This window comes from Argopecten irradians, chromosome 2 (genome assembly GCF_041381155.1).
Source record: "Argopecten irradians isolate NY chromosome 2, Ai_NY, whole genome shotgun sequence".
Lineage (NCBI taxonomy): Eukaryota > Metazoa > Mollusca > Bivalvia > Pectinida > Pectinidae > Argopecten > Argopecten irradians.
In genome coordinates, this window is record NC_091135.1 from 6,064,044 (window position 1) to 6,090,758 (window position 26,715).

At 34.7% G+C, this 26,715-nt stretch overlaps 1 protein-coding gene across 7 annotated transcripts in view; it reads right to left on the bottom strand.

Annotated features, from left to right (window-relative positions):
• The window catches only part of LOC138314252 (ras-associated and pleckstrin homology domains-containing protein 1-like), a 122,739-nt gene that overhangs the window by 16,572 nt on the left and 79,452 nt on the right, over positions 1-26,715 (bottom strand). For 5 of the 7 annotated variants that reach the window (XM_069254490.1, XM_069254492.1, XM_069254489.1 and 2 more), the window contains 5 exons: positions 17,316-17,421; positions 8,610-9,070; positions 4,659-4,727; positions 3,365-3,442; positions 2,436-2,595 (listed from right to left, as the gene is read on the bottom strand). In XM_069254490.1, coding sequence (XP_069110591.1) covers positions 2,436-2,595; positions 3,365-3,442; positions 4,659-4,727; positions 8,610-9,070; positions 17,316-17,421 — 874 coding nt within the window. Of the gene's footprint in view, positions 1-2,435; positions 2,596-3,364; positions 3,443-4,658; positions 4,728-8,609; positions 9,071-12,071; positions 12,157-17,315; positions 17,422-26,715 lie in introns of those variants that run through there. The other 2 variants (XM_069254494.1, XM_069254491.1) reach the window with 2 other exon arrangements.

Genomic DNA, 26,715 nt, shown 5'->3' on the forward strand with positions numbered 1-26,715 from the left:
TGACCATAGCACATGCATGACACACCTAGGTGGTTCTGTTACTGAAGTATGAAGTTCAAATAGTTACAATTAGTGTTGGAGATAGTGATAGGACAAGATAATGTGTGGAAAATGGAAGGATATGGGCAGAAAAAAGAATGGATACAATATGAATCTGACATTTTAGAGTGGCAAAGTATTTTTACCATTCCTTGTTAATTTAAGCTACTGGTGGAGTTAAGTTGACCCAGGACTGGGAATTTGTTTGATTGCTTCACACCTTACAGGAGAGTTTATCTCCAAGGTCTGCCACTAATTACAAGACGCGGTAATAAAGGAAACTGGTTATCCCCCCCATTCCTGTGATGTTTTATACTGTAATTAACTAGCCAGGCTAAATACAGAATCGACATTTCAAACGAGACAAAAACACTTGAACGCTCTCTTAACAAGAATGCTCTTTACAATGGCTTTCTACAAGAATCTGTTTTACTTTTAGAACAACTACTTAACATAAGATCATGCAATGCAGAGAGACAGATTTTGTTTATCTTTGAAAGCAATTTCAGAGAAAAATATATGAATAAAAATCTTCTTTATTGAGATTTTGAATACGTCATCTTAGAATCTTGTGAAAGGTTCATGTTATCAACCAAAAAAAATAAAGTGATAGACATTTCAACTTTAATTTTTTCCCTACAGCATGATAACAGTTTTTAGGTAAGAAACAGCATGATAACAGTTTTTAGGTAAGAAACAACATGATAACAGTTTTTAGGTGATCAAGATACAGCATGATAACAGTTTTTTAGGTAAGAAAACAACATGATAACATTTTTAGGTGAGATACAGCATGATAACAATTTTCGGTGAGATACAGCAGCATGATAACAGTTTTAGGTGAGATGATACAGTATGATAGCAGTTTTTAGGTGAGATACAGCATGATAACAGTTTTTTAGGTGAGATACAGTATATAACAGTTTTTAGGTGCGATACAGCATGATAGCAGTTTTTAGGTGAGATACAGCATGATAACAGTTTTTAGGTAAGAAACAGCATGATAACAGTTTTTAGGTAAGGAAACAACATGATAACAGTTTTTAGGTGATCAAGATACAGCATGATAACAGTTTTTAGGTGATCGAGATACAGCATGATAACAGTTTTTAGGTGATCGAGATACAGCATGATAACAATTTTTAGGTGAGATACAGCATGATAACAGTTTTTAGGTGATCGAGATACAGCATGATAACAGTTTTTAGGAGATCGAGATACAGCATGATAATAGTTTCTAGGTGAGATACGTACAGCATGAATAATAGTTTCTAGGTGAGATACGTACAGCATGATAACAGTTTTTAGGTGATCGAGATACAGCATGATAACAGTTTTTAGGTGAGATACAGCATGATAACAGTTTTTAGGCGAGATACAGTATGATAACAGTTTTTAGGTGCGATACAGCATGATAACAGTTTTTAGGTGATCGAGATACAGCATGATAACAGTTTTTAGGTGAGATATATTATACTGTCGTGGTATTGACCATATGTCATTGCTCTTCAGGACTGCATTGTGACAGATTATATTTGACGAACATGAATATTCATGAGGCTATAATTCTGGATTGAATCACACCCTAACCCTGACACTGGACAGTAATTAGCCCTAGGAGCCAAACACAGCCCTTTACTGGCTACGTCTTCCACAACACAATCTAATTCCCCTTGAAGGATACGGTCTGTGACACGTAATTGACATGCCAGTCGGAATCATTTTCACTAATTCATAAATCACATAATGACATAGAATGGCTATAAAACATTTACACAGAGGGGTATTTCAAACCGTAATCCAGACAAAACATGGCATTAAATATTCCAATGGTATCATGGTAGTCATTGTTCGTCTGGTGCATTTGAAGCCATGAGCTTTCATACCCAGGAGAATTGTTACATTGTAACATTTTTTTAACATATTTTTTGTATATATATTATCCATGTGGGAAATGGATAAAAAATGCTACAATTTATATCAGGGTATAACAAAACATTATTCTGACACTACAACTGACACTAAAATATGCATGTATATTCAAAAAACTCTTGTGCACTCTGTCGCCCTTAAAACACTCCTGCTCACTAATTCTTACTTTCGAAATATCCACGATCAACCTTAAAAATTGCACATATATTCAAGTGTAGAAAAAATTGAGATAATAATGATAGAAAAATGTCTTTTGTTTTGTCGATGGCAATGCAAATATCCAACTCTGATGAAGGCATGATCTCAAAAGGATTGAAAACAAGGGTAGGAAAAATTATCAATTGATCAACCACTGACGCTTCATATCACATGACTTTCGAATGTATTTATGAAATGTTTTTGCATAACATGTCCATCATTTTTTCAATTTGCTTATAGAATTTGACATGAAAACACTAACTTACCCATAAACAGATCAGGCATATGTTCCACCACAGACAGCTTTGAGTTGACCCTAACGTGGTTTTTGTCAGCCAGCGTACTACAAACTTGACCAATGGACATCTTTTCATCCACCAGAATGCTTTTACTGCTTCCATCTTTGGCAAACGCTCGAACAAACAGCTGCAAGACCAGGGTCAAAGGTGACTAGCATAATTATCATAAGTCATACTTTCGTATCACAAATTTTTTTTTGTAATTATCTTGTTTACTGTAAAATGTATATGTGCAGCAATTTGATTATTTCTGTAAAAAGGAAGTGCCACGATTCAGATTTGGAAGAAATCCAGATTCCCAGGTGAGATATCAGCACACACCAATGAAAACAAAATGCCATGGAAAATCAAAAGTTTGATATGAATTTATTTTTTTATATTTATGAAATTTACTTTACATCTGATGTTGAATGAAACATCGGGGCCATGATCAAGCACGACTCAATATTATAAGTAATCCTTTGGTGTGTTTTTATAGCCATATATCAAATCACAAAGATTGGTAGTTTTCAGGTTCAATTGAAATTGTTTTAATTCTTCCTTAAGTCTACTTTCATTATATCACAGAAAGTATACTGCATTCGACCCACTAAGCACCCAGGGCATTTAAAAAAAATGAAATTGTGCTTACTAAGACAAAATTATTGCAAATCCATAAAGTTTTGATAGTTTTGGTCTAATGCCTGGGCTAAGAATGAGGCCTCAAAAAGGGGAGAGGCGATAATTGGGCGTTTATTGGGTTGCATACAGTACTACACCACTGTTAAATTTTTTTAAACGATCTTAATCTCATAGCTTCAAAACCCAAATAAAAGTAGTATGCAAAAGGTTATATCTCCCCATTAGCTGATGATATCTACCCATTTGTACATGATTGTCCAGGTTCTGTAACCTACCTTTCGTATCTTGGCTTCTTTAATTTTTTCTAAAGCAATGCGAATCTTTTCTGCTTTTAAGCGAGCTCTCTGTTCTTCCTGTAAGAGGAAATATAATTTAAAAATTAATATAAGATAATGTTACCAAGAAAAATAAAAACACAGGAAAACATGCAAAATCTTCAAGTTTAAATATTGTATACATTGTAAATACTTCAACACACAACAAAATCGTTTGCTATATATATTATTACCACATGTACATCAAAAACATTCCGAGACATTTAGAAATACATGCAATACACACAACATTGCAGAAATTTAAAAATGTTTTAGCTGAAGATTTTCAGAGATCATCCTTTTCTTTTTATTTCATTTTTTTAATTAATTGTTGCTTTCTTGTGGAGATAGCTTCCTTAACAGTATGTGTATTCAACATGCAAATAGCTATATACACAGTAGCATTTTTTGCCTCTTTGTTTTTTGAAAACAGGCGCTATTTGCATATTTAACCCTGTCACATGCATCAATTAAAAGATCAATATGTGAATTAACAAACTTAATAGCCCTATACATCCGCATGCTAAAAGCCAATATATCTAGTGAGTACCACTTAAATGTAATATTTTATTCAAAAGAGTTTCTTTCTTCCTCTTCTGAAAGTTTTAGCATACTGAGCCATTTTGAACTTGAACACTTTATATATTGTCAAGGTCATCTATTTGAACAAAATAGCCTTTCACCATACTACAAACATGCTATTGACATGGGATCATGTTTCTGCTGGGCATATTGATCTTGGTCATGTGACCCCCATGACCTTTAATGAAGGTCAAGGTGATACATATTTTACAAACTTAGAATCCCTTTCACCAAAGTATGCTACAGGCCATGTCTAGGATCATATCTTAATTACTTCTTTTTTTAATAAACATGTATACCATTTGATCCAAAGATAAAGGTAATTTCACTTGATCAAAATTGGAAGTCTATTACTTGAATATGCAATAGATTTTCCTTCAGGATTACATGCCTTTTTTTTAAATTTTATGAGTAGAAATTATATTTAATGTTGACTATGACCAGACATTGCATGCAATATCATGGCCATTTAAAGTTTATTTTTCATTATAGATCTATGGAATAAGGAATTAATATTTACATCTGTACTAAAGGTAGCTATATAGAGGTCCCATATAAGGGTTTGGCTATAATGATAGAGAATGTCCCATGTCCCATGCTGAAGAGAATAGAGACTATACAAGTCCCAGCTGGTATACATAAGAGAAAGGGATTCGTTACATGTCCCACTTACAAGGGGGTGATTTTCCAATTCTAGCTGCTCCTCATACAAACTTAATTGTGACATCAGCATCTCATGCATCTACAACAACATCAAAGTTCAAAGGTTAAAACAAAACTTGACCTTCAGAGGTCAAATGTTAAAACAAAGGTTGACCTTACGAGATCAAACGCAAAATAAAAGGGGGAAAATCAGTAAAATTCAAATACAGATAAAACAAAATACGAAAAAAAAAATAAAAAATAAAACTGAAATGTGATTTAATAAATGCTGTTAATAGTTGCAATTTAAGATCGCATGCACCTAAATACTACAAAGGTTAAAGGTCAAATTAAAGTATAAGCCAACAACAATTACACAGGACAAAACTTTACACACGCCATGCAGTTCAATTGGTACATTATTTGATATATACAGGCACATCATCTTCATTTCAATGATGAATTCTCCCTTTATGATAGCTGTAACGTAAGTAATAACTGAACACTCCACACCCACTGGTTGTCGAATGGCATTCATTGGCCTATAAACTGGACTACAACAAAGTTATGAGGGAGTTTCATAGCGCTTTTTGCAGCTGGATGCATACATAGCACTAATTGGTCTAGCTCTTTACCGTTTATTATATACAAGGAATGTGATGTAAATATAGACTACATGTTGTATGGGCATCAAACATCTCAATCAGATAAATTTGTTTCTGGACATCAAACAGTAGTGAAACAGGAGAGAACAAAATGTAGCTGCCAGACTGGGACTCGAACCTGGGACCTCTGAACACTAGGCGAACGCTCTACTTACTGAGCTACCAGCTGGTCACTGATGAATGACACAGTCCAAATCCGCTACATTAGCTCAACACTAATTAGATGAATGAAAACATATGAGTAACACATAATTTTTAACCTCTCACCCAATTTTATGCCACAGCCATATATAAACAGTTGGTTAAAATCAAGTCTGAAGTTTTGTTAGTAAAGGGGCCGCGGTGGCCGAGTGGTTAAGATGTCCCGACATATTACCACAAGCCCTCCACCTCTGGGATGCGGGTTCGAATCCCATGTGGGGCAGTTGCCAGGTACTGACCGCTGGCCGGTGGTTTTTCTCCGGGTACTCTGGCTTTCCTCCACCAACAAACCTGGCACGTCCTTACATGACCCTGGCTGTTAATAGGACGTAAAACTAAACAAACCAAATTGTTAGTAAAACTACATACCATATTCTACCCAATAAAGCCGATGTCCCTTAAAGCGCCCCTCCCCCTTTTTAGACCTTAATTTCAATTGCCGGGGCATAAATAAAGACCAAAATTATCAAAACTATATAGGTTTGCACTTTAAGCACCTTTTCATTTTTCAAATTTTTGAAATGCCCTGGGCACTTGTTGGGTCAAGTACAGTATATACTGTAGCAGAATTGGACTTGGTGGATCATCGGAGACCTGGTAGCTAGCTCAATCAGTAGAGAATCCGGCAAGTGTGTGGAGGTATCGGGTACGAACCCAAGTCTGGCTGCTACATTGCTCTCCTGTTCCATTCCTTCTATTTTTCCAGGCACAAACCTCTGAAGACAACATGTACCCACTTTACTTATAGTTCTATCACATACTAACCCTGTAATATTTTGTTTACTTCTACCAGTTTTGTTTTCAACTCCTCACTTAATTAATTACCTACGCCTGCCCCACCCTTATCCTGTTGCTTCCGATTATCTATATATTATAAGAAGCTATTACATCCTTGAGCTATAAGTACACAGGTTGGGTTAAAGACAGACTAAAGCTGTGAGATCTTACATATGTAAAAGTAAACTTTGCATGTATATAAATCAGCACTAATAAAGATTTCTTTGGCACAGACCACCAGCAGGGAGTTATATCACCCACTAATTACAGGATTTAGGAAAAGTGAAAATTCACATATTCCTACAAATCTATAGGATGTATCCTAACAGAGAGCGCTAACTTTCCTTAATAAAAAATTACCAGGTAATCTGATTCGGTTGAGCAAGATTTAGTTTCATTTAAAAAAAAAATACTTAGCCCCCAATCTTTTAAGGGTCCATTTAAGGATGTTCGCACCAATATATGTACTTTTGCAAGAGGTGATCATGAAAGCAGGAGTATTTTGAGGGACTATGGCATGTTGTTGTTGTGTCTCCTTGTGATGGTGGAAATTTTGTGTCTCCTTGTGATAGTGGAAATTGTGCTAATTTTATAGTGCTATCACAATGAAAAGATACTACGAAAGACTTCAAACAACACATCCCTGTCAACTGATCACATTATACTATAACAATGGTCAATCATCTGGTTTACCTTTAAACAAATGATCAGAAAATAATCATAAACTTTGATATAATATGAACTGCTTTTATCCTATATGATGAATGAAACATTTTAAAACATAACACTGCACTATACAGCTATTTTTCAATATACCAGTTTTTCCATCAAAGACCTATCAGCGATACTTATATTGATTGCGGAAGCAGACCACCAAATCAGAATTTCAAAGAGATCAAAATGAAAGGAAAATGAAAACAAAGACACGACAGGAAAGTGTCAAAGACCTGATATTTCAAACAAAAATTACAAAGAGAAACCTTTTAAAAATCAATGTATAATGGTACGACATAAAGCATACACTTGAAATCTAATATATTTACAACCTCAAACACATTCACCCCTGAAATTTCATAATGGACTGGCCTAGTCTTTGATGTGGAAGAATCTAAATGTGTTTTTTGGGGGTGATTGACTTAACCAGGTACATTGACTTCCTAAGAGAATTATTGATGTTCTGTCAAAAAGAACTTCTCAAATATTTATCCAGTTAAAAATGTAATATAGATGGCTATTGGTACATATATCCACAGCGATGATGTATCTGAACGCTTTTCTGACATTTTGACCTTGAATGTATATACTCCAACAAAAATTGATTAGAACTTCTGACACCAACAGTGTTAGATTCTTCACTTTATCCTCATGTGTGATAACCCTGCTTTTTGATATGGAAATCAATAAATATCTTACCCTAAAGTCATATCAATATCAGTTTAACATGCGTGCCTGTGTAAGATTGAGATGTTTACATTTTATGATCAACATGTAAGCTGCTTGAGTGTGAAATAAAATTCACAAATGTTAGCCATAAACAATTCCTTTCTCAAGATGGTCCTTAATTTGTCTCCTGTTAAGATTATCCCTCTGTGATGAAGATGTGTCCTTTTTCTAATTTCTATCAGGTTTAGATACCAAATAATTATAAAAAAATGCCAGTTATATACTTCATAGCAATTTTAAACTAGGATGGTATCTTGCTCAACATCAACAACAGGACAGACCGGAGCATTTCTCATGATCTATCATAATAAGCAAGTGTCAAAGCATACACAAAATATTGTCATCTGATCATAGGGTTAGATAAATTCAAATCCACTTTCATTCCAAATACCACGTTCTCTTGCCTATTATGCAAAATAAAATGTGTTGAAATTGAACTTTAAATAAACTTAATTTATACCCAATATGCATGTGTAGAATCTTGGTAAGTTGACCCCTATGTCTCTAGTTTTATGATATGGGATGGTTGAGAATTACTTAACTCCATACTGACGGACCAAAGAATCTTTGTGAAGCTCTGGAAAGTTTTCAAAAGCTACCGTAGGTGTGGCCGCAATACCTAATTACCAATTAATTTTTAATTTAATTGGCCTGAAATTGGTTTAATAAAAATTCTGAAGTAGATTTCCTTATCACCTAATTTTGTAGCAAGATGTTAGCTACCATATATCTGAACAGATTCTTTGTCTAACAAGGGTTAAATATTTTTTGAAAGTGAAGATAATTCTTAGATTATATGTAGATATGATTTGCACTTGCAGCTAGTCGTGTCAGGTGTGTGAATAAATTTTCTGAAATGAAAACAAAGCTACAAGGTGTACCGAGGTGCAACTTACCTCCGAGGCTTGCATTGACAGGGGTGTAATCGTACTTGCGCTGCTGGCGGTGCTACTCGTATCCCCACCACTAGAGGTCTCTGCTGAGGAAGACACGGTAACCATCGACGTAAAAGATTCCGACGAAGGAAGCGAAGCATTTTCTGAGAATGCTGAATCTGTTTCACCGGTAAGATCTGAGCACGATCCATGTTTTGATAAAAAATTTCCATGAAGGAATTCGTGATCACCGCCATATTGCACACTATGCCTATATCCAAATGTTTGGGTAATTTCTGTTGCCAGCGCGTCCAGTTCTGCCTGCGCTAAGTCGTTGCCACTGTCTCGATGTTCGTCCTTTGCGAGCCCCGATGACATACCCGAACCATGTGACCGAGAGAGCTCAGATTGTGTTGTGCTTAGTTGTGTTTCCAATTCACATAATTCCCCGAGAATGGCATCGAAATTCACATCCTGCGCTTCTGTGGAAACAAAAGAAAGAAAAAGAAAATAGTATTATAAGAATCTTAGAGGACAATAAAAGCATGCATTTTTAAAGGAATTTGTATCATTATTACATCATGTCTAAAGGAACGATATTTTCACACAAAATTGACACTATGAAACAGTAAGCCAAACCTTGTGATATATTTCTTGATTGTTATACACCAAAATACTTTGAAAGTTATAAATATTTTCTTACAGCTAGTAAATATATACAGAATCCTTCAATTATACAAAAAACATTCCAGGAATAGAATCGATTGAACCAGAATAATGACTCCCAGAATAACATCAAACAACGTCTGCCTTTTCAGACGGTTTCACACAAATGAACCAGGAATCTGTTCCTAAACCTGCACCAATTCTTTGCTATTAGCCATGAACGATTGTTAAGTGGAGAGCTCGAATGTAAGGGGGAGTAAATCTATTATAACAAGTAAAAGAATCAGATAACTTTGATGTAACACATAATGAAGTGCCTTATCTGTAGGAATCGGAAAGAAGACGCAGTCGTCTGAGATACAATTCCTAAGGTCCGTTTACGTCCACGATCAAAACTCCGCATTAGTTTACAAAAGAGTAAATCAGATGAAAAGCAGACGTCACAACCTGGCAACATGCGCCGGTAAACGGAAGGGAGTAGATGTTCTGGAACCTTACAAGGGATTTTTTTTTCAATGCTGCAATCAAATTTACTTCAATATCCATCTACATGAACAGATGTCATACTTTGTTACTTTATTGGTAAAATACTTATGTATTTTGCATTCTCATTTATTACATTTAATATCAACTTAGTTTTCTTCTTCAGGAAGAAAACAGACATTTTGATTAAGGATAGTTATATGTAACATTAAGCAAATTAAGGAATAGATTATACCTCTTTGGAATAACTTCCATGGATAGAGTGGGTAATTTCACCGAAAACACACAGCTAGGTACAACTTATTTAAAATGCCATTTCATGCAGCATTGTTTGGAAGAATAATCCAATAACCTTTTCTGCTGTAGATATTACTTTCGTTTTTGCTTGTCAGATGTCAAAATCTGGCACAATGTTCATGTAATCATTAAATGAATGAAAAGAAAATTTCTTAATGATAAGGCTATATGCCAAACAGAACGCAAAATGAAAAACAATTTTTTGGAATATCTTTGATTAGTGCAAACTTATAATGGAAGAGGAGATTTTTGGGGAAGAAGCCAAATGCAACAGATGTCCGAAGATGTTGGAATTCTGAATGATATATATATAAATTATTTGAGGTGATCTATGTTGATAACGGATTGATATATGTCCCTGTGTGTCAGTACTACATGTACTAATGCCAATACTTCAACCATGGAAGCTTCAGATGCTGTAGTTCAGTTAACCTGCATTAAAGAACACCCGGCCTTTGAAATGTCTCAATTTCTAAAGAAATGTACCACTCTCTGGGTATAAGTTCAAAGAGACAATTAAAACAAGGATAGGACTTGTAAAAACTATTTCTGTACCAGACAGAAGATTATAATCACTATTGATCTTCAGAAGACATCAGTAAATGTCTAAAGTAGATCAATGTCAATAATGTGAAGAAACTTTAATTGCACTTCACCCGTGATGCCTGAATGACCATACCACCGATAGGACTCAATCCAAACTCTAATCTCCAACTGATCACTCAGCTTGGTCAAACACACAAAATATATAATCCTAAAGAGAATCCTGAATAAGTTCACAGTGCTAAGCGGCAAGGACAAGATATTAAGATAATTAAGATATTGGAATAAGCATAAAACTAATAAATTATCATTGATATGAATCCTGTAGTATTAATGTTACAACATTTGTTGTGATTTTATTGGCATCAAGACTTTGAAGAGTGCCTACATATTTCAAGCTCTACAAGAACTATACCACTTCTATAAATCACATAATCCCATCTGATAATGCAATAATTCAGACATAGTAAAATGAGTATTAGAGCTTGAATTTTGAATATCATTACTATAGAAAATTAAGGGGTTTGGGTTAATTAGCATAATGTTGTATTGACAGTCAGGGTCATTTAAGAACATGGCAGGTTTGTTGGTGGAGGAAAGCCGGAGTACCCGGAGGAAAACCATCGACTAGCAGTCAGTACCTGCCAACTGCCCCACGTGGGATTTAAACTCGTAACCCTGAGGTTGAGGGTGTGTGGTAATATGTCAAGACATCTTTACCACTCAGCCACCACTGCCCCTAAAATTGAGGGAGGGAAGTGGGAATTGTATATGCAATCATAGATAGAAAATATATTTGGAGATTCTAGAAAATACAGGTTCATGTAGTGATGAACAGAGGTAAAGATACTTGGTAAGGTTAATTCCGTACATAACAGTTGATACAGCGATGATGGCTGCTTTACCTAACAGGTTCGTTACAGGTTCATCTTGGTTCAGACAGTTCAGCCTCCACTTACCCTAGTTACTTCTCACTGACAAGTGATTATACCCCCTCTTAACTGATGTACATATTTAACACATCAATTAGCCAGGAATCTGTTCAACACGTGGTCCTGGCACTATAACAAGGCCTTCTTGTCACTATGGATACATAATGTTACTACAAATCAGGTGCACCACACTTCAGAAATTAATATATCAGAAAAGGGGTCGCATATACATAACAAATTAATGTTATAAAACAGTTATTCAATTTAAAGTGTCAAACCTTTAAACTTTGTAGAATTCCTTCAAATTCACCATACCCTTTTTCTTGAAATTTGAACAATTTCGTAGAATTTAACTTTCATTCAAAGAAGAGTTATTCAAACTTGCAGATAAATTTTAAGCCTTATTTCAAATGTCAATTCTAAACCTTTAAAACTTTCAAAATTCCTTCAAATTTACCATACCCTCTTTTGCTTGCTATAACAAAGCCATGCAGGATGTTTTTAGACATATTACACATTTTTAAGCTTGAAAAACGTGTACAATTTTGTAGAATATTCTTACCTTCATCCTAAGAAGAGTTACTGAAACTTACAGGTAAATATCTAAGCCATATCACATGGAAGGGAAGCTTAATCAATCCTTGACAAAATCAGAACACAGAGAGCCATAAGAAACCTGCTTGTGTTTGGGTGGTACTTAGTGCTGTAAGTCTGATACAACAGTCTGTACAGTATACAAGTCAGGGGTCAGAGGTCAGACTGCCAGGCCATCTTTCTCTCTCTCTTCCTGTCTGCACTTGAAGTAAGTAATGATTCCAGTTGATTAGGTGATATAGCCAGAGTTGTGGTGCACTGTATGGTATATCCTGTACACCCTTCTGTACACAAAGGAAAAACCAGGGAGGAGAAGGGCGATGGAGGGGAGGGGGTGAATCACGAATGGCCACATGGTATCTATTAATAGAACAATTTGGGAGTTTGTTGATAGTGTGAAGGGGGAGTGCTACTAGACCAAGCCTTCATGATACAGTGGCTGGAGATTAGGAATGCCCCGTCCCACACTCACAGGGTCAACTGTGGCAAAAGGGCAACAGCAGCCTCTCATCTCAATTGTAAGCATCAGTGGGTGGCAGAGATTTCTCTCATCTCACTAGCATCAGAGAATGACCATTGAGTGACCATCGAGTGACCATCAAACTAGCATCAGAGTAGAATCAGAGAATGACCATCGAGTGACCATCAAACTAGCAGCATCAGAGAATGACCATTGAGTGACCATCGAGTGACCATCGAACTAGCATCAGAGATGACCATCCTCTCATCAAACTATAATAAGCATTAGGGGGTGATTTCTCTCATTTCATTAACATAGCAATCTACTTTTAAAATACAAATGATAATCTTTGATATGGAAGTCAATATGATAGTCATTCCTTACCATTTTTGTGATATGTTTCCATTTTCCTTTCACACTCTGAGTGGAGGTTATGATGATTTATAAAAATAACTTTTTATTTTCTGACCATGTCATTTATCCCTGCATGGCGTCAAATCTTATAGCATTGCCAGTGTGTTGAGATATTGTACTAAACCCAACACCATACCGATTACCAAACTCTCAAGATCTCAGGACTCAGTAAACAAGTCATTGTAGAAGTACAGGGCAATCCATATTGCTCCACACAATGTCCCTTCCACGAATCGAATCCAAGTTTCAAGCAAAATAACCAATGGATCTGCCAATGGAACCAAAGAAGCATACATGCTCTAGATGTCAGCTAAGTGACAAAAGACCATATTCTAAAACGTCTCTTATACCACGTACTCCTTATATTTTTCTTGAGATTTCATAATTCAAATTTAGCCTGAGCGTGCATGAATACAGGCTGGCAAAACAGGAAAAATACAGATTACTGTCAAGGATCCCAAACTGGGGAATCCAACCTAGGTCTATGACATGTTAACAGAAACGTTCTACTATTTACCGAGTCAAAGAAGCAATCTGTATCAGTTGAGAGTAGAAACTACCGTATATCTCAACCTGCTTTAATATTGTATTTTTTATCCTATCAGAAATGGGAGTTTGATATAAAACCTAAGGTGATTATACAACAAGAGAATGAAAGAATAGGACAGATTTTTAGGACTCGCTTGCAATATCTGTTGCAATCTATTTTTAAAACAGGAAAGTAAAATTTTTTTTTTCTTTAGGATGAGAATTCCTATAGAAATCAGCACTGTTATTTCCAACCCTGGGGCTATACATCCAGACAGGTGAATACTATTTTAAGAATCTTTGTAGAAATTCCAGCAAATTCTAAAATTTTTCTATCATGCTTCTCAGAGGCCCCAAATGGGGTAATCTTAGAGGGACTCTTGACAAGGTCATCCGATAATCGCATAATAACAAAATATTTAACGATTAACATGTATTCCTTATAATTATCTAAGAAGTACAAATCGGATAGATTCACAATGTAGAATGAGCTGTTATTTTGTACTTCCTTTATACTCTAATCACGAATATTGACAAGAATTAATACAAAGATGCAGTACATTTAGCCTTATCATGACATAAAGCATAAGCAACAACTGTGACCAACGTTATACCACAGACCTAAAAATTGTAAAGGTCAAAACCAATGTCGACGGTTGCAAAAATGTTGTACCTGGAATGAATTCAATCAAGAAGTCTTAGCCACATGCAAAATCCCTTTATCTCTGTCAGAATTGAACTTGTTTGTTTAAGAAAAGTCTTAGCCTAGCTGTTGGTGGACCTACAGTAAAGCCATAGTTTCCATAAGCTATAACCAATTCCACAGTAGTTAAGCCCGATAGAGGAGCATTTGTATGGATGCTACATTCGTCTCTGATGTATGGGGTTAGTCAATAATGTCTACTGCTGTATCTTTATAGACCAGAGAACATGTCTCCCGGCCCTGGTACTAGGGAACCGCTTCAGGCTCCTCACAACTCTGATTGTTTCTGGTTACAGATACAAGGGGATCAATCACATCCGATACAGCTGTTTTGTCAGTCCTAGTTATAGAATCACATCTTAGGATAGCTTATAATGATACAAGGTTTGCCAAGAGTAGATATCTAGTTAGGAACTGTCTAACGTTAAAGATTCACATACACCTTTAGGATAGCCTACACACTGGCCACCAGACCCTAAGTCTTTGATAAAGATTTTCTCAGCAGAATTATAATACTAGACTATATACCCTTGGCTTATCTCCCCCTAGTTTGAAACTTTAATCAGACTGGTCACTGCTTTTTTAAAAAGTCAATCTGAATGCTCCTTAATGCATTCATCCCTGATATTTCATAATGGACTGGTCTAGTCTTTGAATTAGAAGAGCCTAAATGTGTCTTCAGAGGTGCATTTAGTTAAGTTACTTAAGGTTTTAAATGACGCCAAGACAATTTGGCTGTTACATTTTCTCCCGTGTTTTCTGATGAAAGTTTAGTTTACTGAAGAATCTGGCATGTAAAAGAGATATCCATCTGGAGTAAATCTTCATTTAAAGAATATAGAAATACTACCAAATTATCCTTCAGAAAATATGACATGATCAAAACCTACCTGCAAGGGCAGATCACTCTGTAATATGCAAGTACAGAATACTGATAACGTATATTTTTTTTCGCCCCAACAAAACAGTGATCATCTTATGATGGGAACTTTATCTTTCAGTTCATAATATGCCATATATATGTACTATATAGCTAGTAGCTAGAAAAACAATAGCTCCCTAATTACTCTTTTGTATGACTGAATGACCACTTTTTTCTCCAGTTATGTTCCGAACATACATATATATGTAATAACATTGTCTATGGATAAGTATATCTCTATGATGGACATCATCTTCCATCAGTCCGTGACGCCCCGTTACGTTCGCCCTATAAAACACAGTCTGGGAGTATATTTTTATGACAGCTTTTCTCCAAGCCTTCGCCCAGAACAGCACAGCCCATATATAAATGTAGGATATGCGGAAACAAAAGGCTGAAAATCAATGGCACATCTAGGATACATCTTCCAACTTAACTCAATTTGTTTTTCTGGGGAACAAAAACCTATCTGATATAGCTGTAGAATTAAGACATTAAAGGCAATGTACTGCTGTGTGCAAAGTTCTACTGGGTATCGTTGTTCGCGTGGAAAAATAACGTAAAATACATTGGACATGTTTTCAATGCAACTCCTGATGGTTTAACAGCGTGTTTCATTTTCCCAGGGATATTTTACATTTTCTTGATCTATTTCTTAAATAAGATATAGTGTATAAGAAGTCATTAACTGAATGACATTTCATATTTAGGTTAAGAAACCTTAATTAAGTTATCATGTGATTTTGCCAATCCCTAGTATAAATTAACGACATTAAGTCCAGTTCATCTATAACAAACTCCTCTCGTGAAAAATGACAGTGTGTTTTCACATATGCCTAGGTCTGTACCATTAAGAAAGAAATTCTTCATGACCAATAATTTTCCGTCAGAAATTCAATTTAAAACAGGAAAAGTTACAAATATTTTTCTCCAGTTCCTTAACCTCAGTTCCCAGAAGAATAAAATCATCTCTGAGCGTCTTAAAATCAATGGTTTCATATACTTATCATACTAAACCTATTTCCAATGGAATGGCTAACTTCATTTTAAACTTGACTAAAAATCACCAAAAAGATATCAGAGAAATCTTCTTATTGGCATTGATGGTTTTCCAAAAGAAAATATCCAAATAACTGGTGTATTCATATTCTGTCTTTGCACATTACAGAGTTGCCTCCTTTGCGGGTAAGTATCCATTAGGACGTCATTATTTTCTGTGCAAAATTCTTGTCGTTTTCTCTAAAAAGAATGATCTTACGCCTGCAAACACATGACGTCACAATCAATACCTACCTGCAAGGGCAGATAACTCTATAATATGCAAATACAGAATAGGCAGAGACAGAAATTTACACCTTTCTTTGACCTAATTTGTACCTGTCTTTGACCTAATTTGTACCTCTCTTTGACCCTAATTTGTACCTCTCTTTGACCTAATTTGTACCTCTCTTTGACCTAATTTGTACCTCTCTTTGACCTAATTTGTACCTCTCTTTGACCTTAATCACACGTGAACAGGCAAATAGACATCAATAAATATATTAATTCACCTGATAATTCAGCGGATGATTTATGGTAAAAACTTTTTGTTTTAATTCTGCAGTAAGTTTTGATAATCATATTGTTTACTAAAAAAAATATCTTTCAAAATTCATAGACTGTCATTAATGTTATACGGTAAGCATTCAGTAGATAAGATTTGAAAAGTCTTCTATAAATGTGGAACGACAACTTAAGTTCCCTCTGACAGATTTGAACTGACAACTTCATAGCTGTTTTGCATGATAAAGCCTAAACAGTCTCTATATCCAATCTATCGCAGATAAAAACACATCACAGTCACATGTAGCAAGTAAGCCTTACTTAGCCGACAGATCAACAATGTTGATCATCAACATTTTTGTTTTTTAATCATTTCAGAACACATCAGTCACGTATAGGAAGTATTAAGCCTTACTTAGCTGACAGATCAACAATGTTGTTCATCAACATTTTTGTTTTTTAATCATTTCAGAACTTACTTGTCTCAGCAATATGTGGTAATTATTACTGGTTAATTGAACAGAAATTTAGAAAAGAACAAAGTTTATTTGAATGTTTCTCTGTATTAAGTCAAACAGCATCTAATACTTATATAGAACCACTTTTAAATTAGCAGACAATGTTTCAAAAACAATGTTCTTACCATCAGAGTTCAGGAAGGAAAAACGAAAGCTCTCCATTGCCATTTTAGGTGTCACCACGGTTTTGTTTCGTCGTCGTACCGTCCCAGTATCCCCGGGCTCCAGACACTGTAACATAGAGCAAATGTTTACAATTTATATGCAATAGTTATCATTTGTAAAAAAACATTTTTTCATAAAAATTAATTGAAAAAAACAACTTAAGTTATATTTTTTCCAAAAATAACATCTCAATTCATTTTATAAATCTACATAATATCTAAATAAAGGCAAAGCATGTTTTCATCAGGGGAGATAACTCCCGCCATATCACCACTGGAGTCTCCATTGAAACTTTGAAAGGGAGAAAACTTCTAAATTCTATACTAAGTTGCTCTTTTTTTGATATCTCTAAAGATAGCTGATAAACAACTTCAATTCAAAGTTTGGACAAGGGAATGCAAAACATCTTAATTAATGTACATTACCATGGTAACAAAAATAATAATCTGTGGCACACATTAGATAAGTGATAAACGTCTAGGAGATGACAACTAAAGACAATTATCACAACCAAATTTATGACATACATTAGTTTTATGTTAATTCCTTGTTCTACTGATACGTATAATCTACAGACATTTTACAATTTTTTCTTAATTAGCCACTCCTGTTAACAAAACATTTGTATTCCATTTGTATAAATGCACACGGCAATCTCAGACGCTCATGAAATGATATCTTTGTCGTAATTGTTTCTCGTATCTATTGTCACACAGGCATTCCCAAAACAGTATAAGGATTTCCGCCTCAGGAATACGCCATGCAGTATTCATGACGACAGTCTGGGCCTCTGAGTATATACATGATCAGGGCTGTGACGTTTTACAATTAATGTTTACTTGATGGAGTGTCATTTACAAACACGGATTTGTTGTCATTACACCAGATCTCTGAAGCGATTATGATTCACTCGTCTGACTCATTAAACAAAACGAAGAATATCACTACCAGATGAGAAATAAAGCCATATTTCACAACACTCAGACTGTCAGCATTTGGTCATCTTCATACCACAAGCTATCGCCGAGACAGTGTTAAACCTCAAAAGCTTTGTCATGTAGGACATCATCTTTATTATCTTAGACCGTGATAAAAGTATGACATTTCTAAACAATGACTTTACCATAGTAACATTTAGTATTTCATTTCACTATAGCGAAAAAAGTTTAATAGTTAAGAACACAGCATGGATATGTTATCATCAAGATATTTAATTATATTTTGTGGAAATAAAACATTAACTTTACATATTGATTAACATTAAAGAAATAATTGTCTTTTGAATGAATGAATGAATGAATGAATGAATGAATGAATGAATGAATGAATGAATGAAGTAGGGCTTCCAAAAGGTGTTCTGACAATTGCAAGACCTTCTAATTGTAACAGATTTCGAAGTCCAACAGAATGACAATGTGTTGCACTGACACAGTCAAACCTATCTATAACGAACGCCAAAAATGACAAAAACTAAATAGTCGTTGTAGTTAAATGGTCTTTATACACAGGCCAAAATGTGATGAAATTGGTCATTTGGGACCCCCAATACATTGGTCTAATATTTGGCATGTGTTCATGATACAGGTAGTAGATAGTGATGTACATATAATGATAGACTACAAAGTGTGTTAGTCTAAATCTGAAATATATTATTACTGACACAACTGACCACTGGCTAGTGACCAAACTGACCAACATGACCTTGTTCTGGCATGTGTAGGAGTGTCCAGCCATTTCCTGGAATACACACCTTCTAGCTGTTGTAGAGGTCAGTGCAGTAACACCTATATACACATACAGGAGTGGTCAAGATATATACTGTATAACAAAGGTCAGTAAATAGTAGGATTGGAACAATACACAAATGATATCCTACATTTCCATAACTATATCCATATTTTCATGTTCTGACAATTGTTCCTAAAATTTCATAATGAAATGTACTAGTCTGAAAATAAGTTTAAATGAGTGAACAAGTTTTGTTCTGGGTAAGTATTTAAAAGATCAACATTTTACCTATAATCGTTACCAGTCTCTGGAATATCAAAATCACTAAAATTTGGGTTCCCGCAACGTGCCTTATTCAATGTTTCAAACTAGAGGGAGATAATCTAGTACCAGAATTTTGCTGAGATCATTTTATCAGAAATTTAATCCAGTAAAGATCAATCTTCATAATTTCAAATATATATATTTATTATGAAATGAAAATCAAAGAACATGAAACTTTTCTTTTTTTAAAAAGGTATTTCGGAATTCCAAAAACACCACAAATTTTCTTCGTCACAAAAATATGTGGCTTTCAAACCTCAAGTTCATCCATTTCAGAATAATCTAAGACATATATATGAAAAACGCTAATGTGACAGCGTTTTCTAAAAGTACACAGCAGAAAACATTAAATGTACTCTACAGATTTATTCAAGAGGCCGAGCAGTAACAGAATCGCCAAGCAGAAATCCATTTACCAAATAGGTTGTTTACAGCCTGGGAATGATTTCTACTAATTATCCGCATGGTGAATGCCATAAACAGCTCTAAGAGCTGAACGAAGTTAAAACAAATGTACTCTACATAAGACCAGAGTCCAAGAGTTTTTTTCTTGGCTCGGTACATAGCTAGTGATTTCTGCACCCTAGCTGGTCGGCAATTTTAAAATATTTTAATTTAAAACAACCATAAATCTAACTTAAAGATGCTCCACCGCTGACAAATGGTATTTTTTCACTATCAAAAACAGGAGCCGACGATTTAGTATTTTTCTTTGGTTGAAAAAGTTACTTATTTTACACCATTACCACCTTTGAAAAGTGTGAGCTTCTAATTTTATTTCAAGATTAAAATATTAAAAACAATTAATTGCATCCCGAAAAAAATTCCGTGGCACTATCTCCTATGTAGAATGAACTACTGATTGTGCATGCACCAAAAGCAAAATAAATTATATTATATTACTTTTTGTGTTAATTATACATATGTACACACAATTAAACACAGATAATTGTTCAAATTATGAACATTGTTTATGCTCTGTCGGCGGTGGAGCATCTTTAAGATGTAAAGTCTAAAAACCAAGATACAACATCAACAACGCACAGTTAGTGTGTAGTTAGTATTCTGTATCTTGAAGATGGTAACTTGATCGTCTCTTGGAGAAATGTTTGTCTAATGGAGTCTATCTTATGTTCAGTTGGACTTGTAGGAAACAAATTGTGAGGTTCTGGTTAGGGAAAGTGTTTTGCACTTTATAGTTGTTTCATGGCAAATGCCAGTTTTTGATGATAAGGAATTTGCTAAAGTTCCCAATGGACAAATGACCAACTTGCCAACTACCACTCAATTTTTTAGGCCTCAAATTTGTGATTGAATGCCATACAATGAATCCACTAAGGTATACTGTAACCTTTGTAGGGACATTAATACTTATAACAGATATTATTTGTCAACCAGACCAATTAAAGTCGAATAGCAATTTAGAGAATGAGAGACATCCAATTAATATTAGATAATTTATGATCCTGCAAAAATCAAGCTAAAGTATTCAACTCAGCAATTAAAACAATACATTAAACATGTTATTTAAACTGCAAATGTGCGATGCGATAATATATATTATTGAAAGAAGTAACTAGTTGCCTGCCCAACAAAATTTAAATGTTTTCTTCAGGAAGAAAATGGTCTCTGCCAATCAAATCCAACCACAGACATCTTGAAATCCGTAAAATGATGATATGATGTAATTGTCGGTTGAAATTAGGTTTTTAGTCCAGGAGTCATGTGATAGACCAGTTTGTTATGTAGACACTAGATAGATAGGAGAGCCCCAGAACAATAGTAAATTACTTTAATTATAAAGCTACTGTGATGTACTTTATATAGACAGAGCAACCCATTCGATACACGATCTAGTCACAGTAAAGTACAGTCTGGTAGCTTTAAAGTAGACCATTATGTAGAAATGGAAACCAGATATGCTAATTACTGCCCTATTTTGAATTGCAAATTATTGAAATTCTATGAGCCAAGCCATAGCTATATGTGTGGTAAACACTTTGACTTTCTACAATATTCCAGACAAGACAAACCCATAAGATAAAGTAAACTCACAAACCATCCACTATAGAACACTGGGATCTTCTACAAAAGACTTTTACCATTTATAAAGTACCAAACCAGATGGGTTCCAAAATTGTTTGGTTTAAAAGGGACTATGACAAGACAACATATAAAGGACAAGATCTGAGCAGCTTTTTATCATGTTTATACAGATACAACTACAACATATTCAGATGTTTGAAAATGTCTGCAATCTGACATATTCTCACCCATCAAACCATAACACAGAGGAAGATAAAGTCATAATGTTAGGAAGATCAAAGTCAAGGTCATACATGTTAGCAACCTAAATAAGCATCATCAAAGTCAAGGTCATACATGTTAGCAACCTAAATAAGCATCATCAAAGTCAAGGTCATACATGTTAGCAACCTAAATAAGCATCATCAATCAAAGTCATAAGGTCAACATCAAAGTGTCATACAGTAACCTAAATAAGCATCATAATTCAATCTTTATAAATTAGCATTATCTTTGAGTAAATAAATTTCAGTTGATGAGTAAATTTTTGTAGATCTGTACAACCATTAAGTCTTGATGGTCAAGACTGACCAGTAAAACTGATATGGTACTAATTACAGCCAAAAGGGAAAATTATGAAACAAACGTTAAAAATAGTAAAGAAACATATATATATTCCATACACACTTAATCTTTATGGTAGCCACTTCATGTTCTTGCTTTTTGTTCCCATAATTTTGGAGATATTTCCAAAGGTTATCATTTGTTCTATCAAAACTTACACAATAAACTAATGCCTATGGTTAAGAATAAAAAAGAGACGCCAAAAAACAATAGGTATATTTGCTTGGCCTTAGTACAAATATGTATCTCGTCTGAACTAATCCATATCTGTCTAGTGTAAGGCATACTAATTTGAAACATTGAATTCTGCTCCCTGCATTCCAGCCAGAGGGGTGAAACATTATGATGCAAATAAATGCATGAATGCTTGTGTATTTAGAAGAGAGATAGTGCGATAGCCAATCGTGCTGTGATGTAAACGTGGGAACGTGCCGCAGCAGACCTGTTTTTTGGTGTAGAAATACAGATTAACATGTGACATGCCATTTACTCTGAATTTATTTTGACTGTGATATGCTTTAAGTTACAGCTGCCATTTTACCAGTAATTTTGTTTGGACTACAATATGTAGGAAGTCACATGACATAAGACAGGAGGGTGAGGAGTAGGGGAGTGGGGGAGGAGGGGGGGTGAGGAGTAGGGGGGTGGGGGGGGGGGGGGAGTGGGGGGGGATGGGGGGGGGAGTAGGGGGTAGGGGGTGGGGGGCAGGTGGGGGTGTCAGAAGATGATTAATCTGTCATTAGATAGATATATCAGCTGATGATCGCAATTAACACAAACAAATCAGAGTTATCAGGGGTCACAGAGTGCAGTACTTAGAAACATTCAAACACTCTGAAGAAACTTATCACATATGTTATATATGTTAACACTGGACACATACTTTAAGATAATGCAATGATTATTATATATAGAGTGATCAACACTGTCTCTAATAGAAGTCAAAACTCAAAAAAACTTGAAGTAAAAAATAAAGCTGTATTCAAGCTGTATATAGATCACTGGATCATTCCCTACACTAAATGAACTCTATTTTCCATATATGTAATTAAAGTGCATGACCTTTTGGAAACATACTCCATACAATTCTCTATTACTAACAAATATTATACAAAAAAAAGTACATCATATGATCAAATTACACTTGGATCATTTGCAATCTTTTTTACAATATGATAGTATATTTAAGGATAACAATAACATATTTTAGGTTTTTTACAAACCTTAAAGATGCTCCATCGCCGACAGAGCTTAAATGATATTCATCATTTGAACAATAATTGGTGTTTAATCATGTATATATATATGTCTAATTAACACAAAAAATAATATAAAATATTTATTTTGCCTTTGGTGCATGGACTATCAGTACTTCATTCCATATAGGATATAGTGTCACGGAATTTTTTCGGGATGCAATTAATAATTTGTTTTAGATTTTTAACTTAAAATAAAATTAGAAGCTCAAACATTTCAATGGTGGTAATGGTGTAAAGTTAGTTACTTTTGTAACTAAAGAAAAATACTAAATTGTCTGCTCCTGTTTTTGATAGTGAAAAAATACCATTTGTCAGCGGTGGAGCATCTTTAAATAGCAATAGAATATCCACTTTCAACAACTAAATCTAGAATACTTATAACGAAAAGTCTCTCAACAACCAAAGCTTAAGTACCAACAGCAAGAAGACTTTCAATTATCCCTGAAATGCAAGAATACTTTTATTTTTACAACCAAATTAACTGAAATTCCAATTGCAAGAATACTTTCGACAACTCAAACTGGAATTCCAATTTCAAGAATACTTCCAACAACTCAAATTGGAATTCCAACTGCATGAAAACTTTCAACAACCTAAAACGAAATTCCAATTGCAAGAATACTTCCAACAACTCAAATTGGAATACCAACTGCATGAAAACTTTCAACAACCTAAAACGAAATTCCAATTGCAAGAATACTTCCAACAACTCAAATTGGAATACCAACTGCATGAAAACTTTCAACAACCTAAAACGAAATTCCAATTGCAAGAATACTTCCAACAACTCAAATTGGAATACCAACTGCATGAAAACTTTCAACAACCTAAAACGAAATTCCAATTGCAAGAATACTTCCAACAACTCAAATTGGAATACCAACTGCATGAAAACTTTCAACAACCTAAAACGAAATTCCAATTGCAAGAATACTTCCAACAACTCAAATTGGAATACCAACTGCATGAAAACTTTCAACAACCTAAAACGAAATTCCAATTGCAAGAATACTTCCAACAACTCAAATTGGAATACCAACTGCATGAAAACTTTCACAACCCAAACTGAAATACCAATTGCAAGAATATTTCCAACAACCCAAACTGGAATACCAATTGCAAGAATATTTCCATCAACCAAACTGAAATCCAATGCAAGAATTTCCAACAACCCAAACTGGAATACCAATGCAAGAACATTTCCAACAACCCAAATACCATCAGAAATTCACACCCAAACTGAATACCAATTGCAAGAACATTTCCAACAACCAAAATGGAATACCAATTGCAAGAACATTTCCAACAACCCAAACTGAATACCAATTGCAAGAGGTCATGCAAGAACATTTCCAACAACCCAAACTGGAATACCAATTGCATGAAGACATTTAAGAATCAGAAGTGGAATACCATTAATTGAATGCAAGTCTTTACCATCCTAAATTGAAATCCAAATTGCAAGTAGACCTTCACATTATTTCTCAAATTATTTCTGTCAAAACAATCTGTGGTCACTCAATCACTAATCTGTTGCAATGAAATCTTTTCATGACTCATCAACTAAATCAGAAAGATGAAGAACTCAAAATATTGACTTGATGCTATTATTTTGTAACAGCCATAGGTTTGATTAATTTTCTCATAGAACGCACCAGAGAATCCATGACTGATTGGTTCATAGAAGACAGTTCTTGTACAAAACAATCATATACTGTTGTTTCTAAAATCCCTTGTCCACTGGGATCACAATTCAAGCCAATATGTTTATCGAAATTATTTGAAATTTAACAATAGATCTTAGGTTAAAGTATTGTACCAATTAGACTTTTGATAACCTAAAGCAAACATAATGCTTGGAGCTTTAAATATTGATCCTGGGGATCATATATCATTGTTGAGAACAATGCTATGACATCATCACTCGGGTCCTATTCATTATTCCTATTGCAATTAAATATAAAAATCTATAATTCTCTTCAAAATTTCGGCAATACTGAAAAATTATGGACTAAAAGCACAGTTTTAGAACCCAAGAAATTGCTGATAGAAGTGTTTGATACATTCAGTTCCCGACTGATTGCATTAGGAGATATCGAAACCTAAAACATCCAACCCGACACATTGTCAAGCACATTTACTATACTACAAAAAGAAGTTGGCAGATAATGTGTGTATAGTTTTCGTCTAGAGACCAAGACAATTTGGTCATCAAAACATCTCGGTGTGGCACGGTCTAAGGCTGGGATCGATATCTGGTTGTCAGTTGTTACATAGTGCTGAGGAGAGGTCTGACACACCGACTAAACCATACACACAACCATATACATCACTGTTCAATTCAACCAATTTGTCCATTTAGTCTTTTTCTATGCAACCTCTTTGTTCATGAAATTATTTGTGTCAGAAACACGCTACCCAAACCATACCTTCATATTCATATACATATACATGTACTGTGATTTGCAACTGATTTTTATGTTCAATCTGTTTCTATACAAGGCTGACATGCTTCATTCAGGATTATAAACAAAATTGTGTTAAATTATCTAATCTATTTTAATTCACTCACTCCTGAAGACACCTGTAGACTCTTCTAAATCAAAGACTAGACCAGTCCATTATAAAATTTCAGGAGTGATTGAGTGAAATGGTATCTAAGAATTTGCTATGACAATTGAAATCCCATGAAAGCAAAAATCAACTACGATATGAAATTCAAAATCAAAATACACATCACAATATATGATTTATAAGATCACTGACAAAACATCATTCTGAATAGTGCATGATTGCTTGTATGTCTACATAGTGCCCACATGTCCTTGTTAAATGTATTAATATTCCTGTGGTTTTTTTTTTTAATTTCAAACAAAACAATGCTTCAATTTGTAAGCATGTTTTCAATGGTTATACATTTCCTGAAGATGTTTGTTTTGTGTGTTAGGGAAAGGACCTACTTGTTTTGGACAGCACATCTGTTCGGCGTGTAACATTTGTATACACATGAGGTAGTAATGGCCGTTTTTATACACCAGCCTTCTCGTCTGACGTGGAATATTCGATGATCTGTTCAGCGGCAACATTTAATGTTTCTATCCCGAATCAATGGCTGATATAAACTGATTAACTTCACAATAACACACTCTCCCTAATACAGAACCATGCTCAGCCACAAGGTCTAAACCAGCAAGTCGACTCAAAATTCCCCAATATTTTGTCATCATCAAATTATCCGTTTCCAGGGAGACAGGAGCCATAGTCACAGAATTTACCCTTGTGATGTCATCAGTAGCACTATTGATTAGAGACGACATTAAATAACTCGAGACAGAAATAGTTTATATAATCATGTCAAATTCATCTCAAATTTATTGATCTTCCACATGTTTCAGACCTC